Below are 7,964 nucleotides of genomic sequence, written 5' to 3' on the forward strand. Positions count from 1 at the left end.
GTCCTCCCTTCAAGGTGGATGACGACTGCCTTGAAAGCCACCAGGGAGGGCCTAGAAGCTTCCACTTAGCAACGCTTTCCCTCCCAGGACCTGACATGCCTTCCGAGGAATGCACTTCTCACCTGTTCTGGAGAGATTTCTGAGCTGTGGCCCTTTCAGCTTCTCTTCCCTCCAGTCCCTTTTGTCTTTAAGCTTGGAATTCAGAAAGTTGTCCGGTGATGGACACTCCCTCAAGACCCTTCACTCACTGCCTTCACCTACAGTTGAAAAAATGATTCCGATGCAAAAGAAAGTTGAGACTACTATCCTAGGTAACCTAGTTCTGATGGTTGTGCTTAGAACAGCTTTGTATCAGGGCCAGACTTGCCTTCAGCTGCATGGGATGCCAGCCCCAGCTGTGCCACACACACCCAGCCGTGTGATCTTGGGCAGCTCATTTCCCCTCTCTGGGTCTTGTATCCTTTCTTTTTTTTAGCTGAGCCATCCTGCCACCTGTTGGCAGCTCAGCAGCAGCTCAGCTCAGGCTGGCATCGAACCTCTGTTGCTCAGAGCTCACACTCTTGAGCGAGCTCTTAACCAACTGAGCCACTCAGCCGGCACTTGTATCCTTTCAATGCAGAGGGAAGGTTTTGAGGTAGATTATTGATTGCCACCATCTTTTCCAGCTTGGATGGTCTAGAAAGCTGTGGTTCTCCCTCTGGCAGTTGAACTGTGGAGAATATGATATGGAAATGCTTGAAGTTATCCCAAGGAGGGTATAGAGGTCTGGTGGAAACAGCAAGAGCTTTGGAGTCAGACAGATGTAGGGTCAAATCACCACTGACCAGCAGGGTGGTGGTCATCTATTAGAACCATTGCTGATCCATATGTGCCTTTGTACAAATTAGAAAAGGATGCCCCTTTTGAAGTCACTTTCTGCTGAAAAATTTTCAGGATAAACATATAAATCTACAGTGCCTATGATGTGACTTGTGCTCCTTAGAATTGTGCAGTGCACAACCTGCCCAGCTGTACACAAAAGCTGTCTGTGTCCTTGGGCAATACTCAACCTCTTTGGACCTGTTTACCCATCTGGATAAAGGAGATAGTGACACTTATCTCACAGAGCAGTGGTGAGGATAGAGATTTGTCTAAAAAGCTCAGGGCTAGTATACTCGTAGAATAGTTGTTCTGGAAATGTAAATTTCGCGTTTCTTTTTCCAGGAACAGTCTTCCTGGGATGTGGTCTTTAGCGCCCAAAGCATCTCCCCCTTCCAAAAGAGCAGCAGGTGGTGGACTAGTGTTGCCAAGGTGGGTTTTGGAGCCTGGACTCACATCCTGTCAGCTGGCCTCAGCTTCCACTGCTGTCCTGGGAGTTCATTCCAAGATGCCTTGGAATGCTGCCTCTGTTTGCCCCTCAGGAGGGAAAGGTGAGCCTCTCGTGGCAGGGCAGTCACCTGGGGCACAGAGCGGCGTCACTGTTGCCAGGCGGTGGGGAGACTCAGGAGAGCCAGGGCCAGAAAGGGAGAGCTGCACAGGCTGCAAGGAGCTCTCGCCGGGCCGGGGTGCCCCCGGAGAGGCCCCCCCGTGGTCGGGGGAGTAGAAACACATGGGCTTTCATGCCAGTCTTCCTCCACCCGGCCATCAGGGCCGAATCACTGGGTCACCCATTGAGTCGGGAGCTGGGAGGAGGTCCCTGAGGCCCCTGGTNTGGACTTCCGTCAAGTGGTTGGGGTGCCTTTGCGTGTTGAGGGACATTCCGATGAGAGGAAGCTCGAGGCAGAAGGACGGGTGGACCCTGGCTCAGAAGCCAGGCGTGCAGGCCTCGTACTAAGTGGATGCACGCCAGCTAAGGCCTCCAGGCATGATGAGCTTGATGTCGCGTAGGCCCTCTCCAGCTTTATTCTGATGTTCTCATCAAACTGATCAAGACGTTTGACCTCATTCAGGCATTGGGAGCAGCACTGGAAATACCGAAAGGGAGGGAGCCAAGTGGGTTTTATTCTCTTATAAAGTCTCTTAACCTAGAGCACCTGTCCAATTATGCAGAGAGTTCGCTGTAGGTTGGGCATATTCTGTGGACACGCGTGCCTTGTTCTTAAACGCATCTTCTTTTTTTCTTTCCAGTTGCAAATGAAGCTGGAGACAAGGCTGCCAGGCCACTTGCCCGCTTCTCCAGTGAGTAAATTCTTGGTTCACTCCTTTCCTGGGCTCCTGCAGAGAGGACTTTTCGCTTGCATGGTTCACCCCTGTAATCCTGCCGGGTGACAGTAAAACACGGCCAATAAAGAGTAATATAGGAAATGTCGTCAGTGGGTTAATATGCCATTTGGGCCCCATTGCAGGGCTGGCGGGTGTGAGCTATTCATTACCATTGCTTGTTCAGTCCTGAGAACTGCGGTTTATCAAACTGTGCTCTAGGCTTTGCTGTTGAAAGTGTGGTTCCGGGAGAAGGAGAATAGACATCGCCTGGGAGCTTTTTAGACATGCAGAGCCCCAGGCTCACCCCAGACTCACTGAATCAGAAGCTGCACTTTAACAAATCCTCAGGTGATTTCTGTGTATGTCTGGGAGTCACTGCACCGGGGAACCCCTCACAGTGCTCTGCGGTGGGGTGGGCTTTTTATGAAGAGAAAGTCACTGAGTATGTGAAGTGCTTCTAGTTGTCATGGTCCAAACGCTGTGAAAACGTCATCGCCACCCAAAGTGGACTGTCGGGCTAGGTCCACTGGCTTTACCCATGTTAGGTAACATGTTGAAGCTCAGATAGATTGAGTGGTTTGCCTTTGGCTCAGGGATATTCGCAGGGGTTCTTGGAGCTCCCCCTCAATTTCACTCGACTCCTTTGTCCCCAGGTCTTGATCCTAATGGGAGAGCTGGAGGCAAAAGCCTTTCTATGTTTTCTGTGCTGGTGTGGTCAGCAACTTACAGAGCAGGGTAATGGACACCTGGGTCCCAGGGGGCGTGGAAATAACCGGAAACCGAGCAGGGCTGGGTGGACACACTCCCCACTCTGGCCGGGCCTCGCGTGGGGAAATGGTGGAGCTGTAAATCAAAACAGAGGGGTTCCCCCAACCCCCCTTCACCCCAGTACCATCACTACTCACTGGCTTTCACGTAAAGTAACTTCATTTACCCTTTCTGGGCCTCAGCTGTCCCATCTGAAAAACAGGAACTTCATACTCATCTTCTCTCCTTTATAAAGAGTTGCTTTCTTCCGAAGTCATGGCATGAGAAGAGCCACGCAAAAGTCCCGGTCACGGGCCGGCCGAGTGGCACGTTGGTTAAGAATTGGCTTGGGACGCCAGAGGGCCCCAGTTCGGATCCCACATGTGAGGGCCAGTGACGCTGCCCTCTACAGCTAAGATGCTGAACAACAGCTCAACCTGGAGCTGGGATTCCATGAGTCCCCGGTGACCGTGTAGGCTGCAGCCCCTGCTGCAGTGGGTTGCCATGGGCTACCATATGTAGCCAGCAGCCAGTGTGAGCGGCCAGCAGCTGCAGTGAACGGCCGTCCGGAAGCCGGCGACTGATCTGCCTCGCCGGGGAAGAGCGCAATGATGGTGCCTACTTGGGCCAGTGAAGCAACGTCCTCCACAAATAGACTGAAGAACAAAAGGACAGCAACTTATCTGTTCCCCTTCCTTCCCCCAATTCCCCAGCACTGTTCCCATCCCCCCAATTCCCTAATTAAAAAAAAAAAAAGAAGGGGTGCTGTTACATCATAGCACATTAAAAAAAAAAAAGTCCCAGTCACTGCGTTGCGTTGTTTGCATAGGGTCAGTCATGCCTTGAAGGTGGACACTGCCATAGAAAGTCTTCATGCGTAGGGTCGAAAGTCTAGTTTCTCTGTTTACAGGGCTTCTTCTAAACTCTGCCTTCTAGTTCCTTTTTGGGAGGCTTCAACCCTTTGGGATTGATTCCTAGAAATGATTTTTTTATAGAACTATAATAATATAGGATAATAAAAGAGACTTAAGTGCTCACATTTTAGAAACTGTGTAATAAAACACTCGCTTCTCACAGGCCCCAATTTTCACTGCCCTCCTACCTGGAATCATTATTTCCAGAATAAGTACTTCATCCCACAGCTCAATGAGGAGAACGATTATGCTTTTAGTCCCTTTATTTCTTCATCTCCTGAGCAGTAGTCAGGCAAGTTAATAAGCTGGAATGGTCACCCGACTATGCTGGGCACTCTGAGCTCCATGGGAACCCCTGATGCTCATCAGGAGATTTAGGAAGGGGACGGGGCCCTTTCACCAGAAAGCCAGAATGAAGCTTGGAGCGGTTAGACCCTTCACAGAGAGAAGGGGGCAACTTCTCTTATAAATAGCTTATTTAACTGCTAAATTGTGTGACTGGGTTGGGAAGATAATGTGTCGCTTGAAAGCTTATCAGTAGAGACGTGAAGGAATGAGGGGGAAAAATATCTATATAGGAAAAAAAGTAATTAGTGGCAAGCCCATTAAGTTGGGCTGATTCTGAAAAAGCAAAGGGGAATTTTAGTGCAATGCTCTGGAAAGAAGTCAAATGGCACATTAGCTGCTAAATCTTTTTGTAGCAAACACGAGAGCAGCGGTTCTCAACTTGTGGGTCGTGACCCCTTTGTGGGTCGAACGACCCTTTCACAGGGGTCACCTGAGACCATCGGAAAACAAAAATATATTTATATTATGATTCATAACAGTAGCAAAATTACAGTTATAGAGTAGCAATGAAAATAATTTTATGGTTGGGGGTCACCACAACATGAGGAACTGTATTAAGGNCACAATGCAGAAGATGGCTCTCGGGTGCCCTGTATGTCTCCTGAGAATCAAGCAAAAAGAGAGACTTGCCTGAGAAGGTGGAGATTTGGCTCAGCCTGAAGAATTGTGGAAAGGAATGTTGTGAAGTAGTTAGTGGGTTGCTGAGGCTTATTTAAAATAAAACATGTATTCTCTTATTCTGGCAATGATTTAATGGATTTTACTTCTGTGGGTAAAGGCCTTGGGGTATTTTTGTCAAAAGAGAAGGGGACTGGGCTTGTCCATCTGGGGACAAGAGGGCTGAAGGGGCTGAGGGCATGGCCGCTCTCATCGGAGGTTGGAAGCGGCCTCAGGATTAAGGGCAAAGTGGAATTGGAGCGGACATTTTTTTTCACCTTTAATTTTTTTTTTTCAATTACAGTTGACATACATTATATTAGTTTCAGGTGTACAATGTAGTGGTTAGACATTTATATACCTTATGAAATGATTGCCCCAATAAGGCTAGTATCCACCTGGCACCATACATAGTTATTACAGTATCATTGACTATATTCCCTATGCTGTAATTTACATCCCTGTGACTCTTTTTATAACTGCCAATTTGTACTTCTTAATCCCACCTCCTTTTTCACCCGGCTGCCCACCCCCCTCCCATCTGGCGACCATCAGTTTGTTGGACCAGATGACTTCTTTTTTTTTTTAAAGATTTTATTGGGGAATTGGGGGAGGGGAACAGTGTTGGAGAATTAGGGAAGGGGAACAGACAAGTTGCTGTCCTTTTGTTCTTCAATCTAGTTGTGGAGGATGTCGCTTCCCTGGTCCAAGTTGGTATTGTGATCATTGCACTCTTCCCGGCTGAGGCAGATCGGTCGCCGGCCATTGGATGACTGACTGCTCATGGTGACTCACGGTGGCTCACGCTGGCTGCCAGCCACTCACGGTAGCTTATGGCAGCCCTCTGCAGCCCCACTGAAGCCTATGCTGTCGCCCGGTGACTCACGGCAGCCCAGCTCCAGGTCAAGCTGTTGTTCACCAACTTGGCTGTAGAGGGTGCAGCATCACTGGCCCATGTGGATCCGAACCGGTGGCCCTGCTGCTCAGAGCTCACGCTCCCAAGCCAACTCAACCAACGCGCCACTCGGCCGGCCCCCAGATGACTTTTAATGTGTCCCCCAACCCTATGAACTGTTGAGAAAAGAGAAGGGCTCACAGAACTGGTTTTGTTTTCCCAGTTTTTCAATCCCAGTTTTCCCATTTACTGGCCCTGATTTAGGCAAGTTACTTTACTTTTCTAAGCCTCAGTTTCCTTGTCTTAAAATAGAAACAATAATACTCACCTCCTGGGATGGTGCAAAAATTAAATAAGAATTGTGGAAAATTAAATAAAAATTCCTACCCATGCCTGGCCTAAAGTAGGGGCTTAATACATTTCAGGGTCCCTCTCTCTTCCTCCACGTACTTCTTTTCTTTGCCTTGTTTGGGCTGGGCTGTAATTCGCTTGAGCAGCCAGCTTGACATGGACTGTAATCTCATACATTTCTGATCCTTGTTAATTGCTAGTGGCTGGTCTTGGGCTGGTTGGCTCAACTAGGGTGCTTTAGTGAGGCCAGAATAGTAGGGGCGCCCTGGACAGGCACTGCTGTGGTTCATCAGACAGCACCCCATGGGAGCTAGCAGTCCTACAGCCGAGTGTCGCGGTGGCTGCCTGGAGGGCTGGACGGAGCCTCACAGGCTGTCACTGTTAAGAAGAACTGTGGCCCATGTCGCTTGGCAGTGCTTTGGAGTGACCGCTGACCGAGGACTCGTGTACCAGCCCCTGAATTTAGAACATGTACACATATCCATCTGCAGATGCAACATGTCTGTAGAAGTGAAGGAAAGAAGGCAGAGTTGCAGCAAGAAGCATTTTTATAATGTGTCAAGTTATGAGTGCTTTCTTTGCACTTTTTTACCACCCCCTTTCTCAATAAATAGCTTTTGTTGCCTGAGAAAGGGACGATGGATGGTACAGCTGGCTCATCTCAGTCTGCTCCCAGGACCTAGAAGGCACCACACCCCTTCCTTCTCCCTGGAACAGCTCTCATCATCCTCTCCTCCTCGCTAACTCACCTGTTCTGGATGTCTTAGAAGCCTTCTGGCACACCTCACTCCAGGCCACCACCGTCTTTCCATTCTGTGAACAAAGACCCTTCTTTTAGCATTCAAGAGTTTGGGTCATGCCATGTATTAGTATTTATGTTTTCCCAGCTTGGCCTCAGGCTCTCTGAGGTCAAGGCCTGGTAACTTGGCCAGGTGGTTTCCATGGAAATACCAGGTACCATGATAAATTCATATTGCAACAACTCCCAGATTCCATGTCAGGAGGCCCAGTGCCAGGCCTGTGGGTCTCAGGTGCACTCCGGCCACCCAAGGGCCAGTTATATCCATCTTCAAATCCAGCTTAGCGAAGGAGAAGGGGCCTCGGAGGTGCTCAGTACACGTTAATAGATTGTTTGACCTGAGTGGCAGGAAGCAGTGGACAGTCAGTCTGAAACCCAGCAACTTGGAAAGAGGGACCAGGGCAAGGGAGCAAGGAAGTGATCGAAATAATCGATCTTTCAAATAATCACTTTGTTCCAGAAAGAATTGGTGCATAGAGCAAAATAGAAGTAAAATATAATTTGTGGAATGAAGTAGGATACAGATAAATAAACAAAGGTGTGAAATCAGGGCCAGGGAAGAAAGAAATGCATGACATGGGCCTTTCCCTGTGACCCTTACTCTTCTAGATTAAAATAAATAGATAAAGGAAATACGTTTCCTAAAGCTGTCTTCTCTGGTTGGTAAGGCTTATTTCGTTTTTGCTCTGCCTGTATTTCATGGCACCCTGGGCTGAGCCGGCGAGCCATGCTGCCCTCTGGCAGGCAAGCCTTGCCCCCTGTCAGGATTTCGCCCTTACTCGAGGAGAGAAGGGCCTGAAAGGGTTGCCATCCCTTGCCACTCTCAAATGATCAGCCCTGATGAGTCATCACTACAAATTGGCTTTATTTTCTTCCGTGCAAGAGCCTGATTCAGAGTTGATTTGACAGCCAAATTGGCCCAGAAGGTATAATGAGGCGATGCTGAGCATTTCTGGGTAAAGAAACAGGGAAAGGAACAGGCTGAGAGCTGGTGATGCCTTTTATGTCGCTGAGCACACATTCCAGAACAGACCTCTGTCCTGTTCTAAGGAGCCAGAGAGCAGAGTGCATT

The 7,964-nt window shown here is 48.9% G+C and overlaps 1 protein-coding gene across 1 annotated transcript in view; it reads left to right on the top strand.

The window, feature by feature from the left end:
* Positions 1-7,964, top strand: part of PDE1C (phosphodiesterase 1C) — a 485,865-nt gene that overhangs the window by 69,095 nt on the left and 408,806 nt on the right. Inside the window, exon 2 of the mRNA XM_019628811.1 lies at positions 2,107-2,157. Within this exon, the coding sequence (XP_019484356.1) occupies positions 2,107-2,157 (51 nt within the window). The remainder of the gene's footprint in view (positions 1-2,106; positions 2,158-7,964) is intronic.

This window comes from Hipposideros armiger, unplaced genomic scaffold (genome assembly GCF_001890085.2).
Source record: "Hipposideros armiger isolate ML-2016 unplaced genomic scaffold, ASM189008v1 scaffold_809, whole genome shotgun sequence".
Lineage (NCBI taxonomy): Eukaryota > Metazoa > Chordata > Mammalia > Chiroptera > Hipposideridae > Hipposideros > Hipposideros armiger.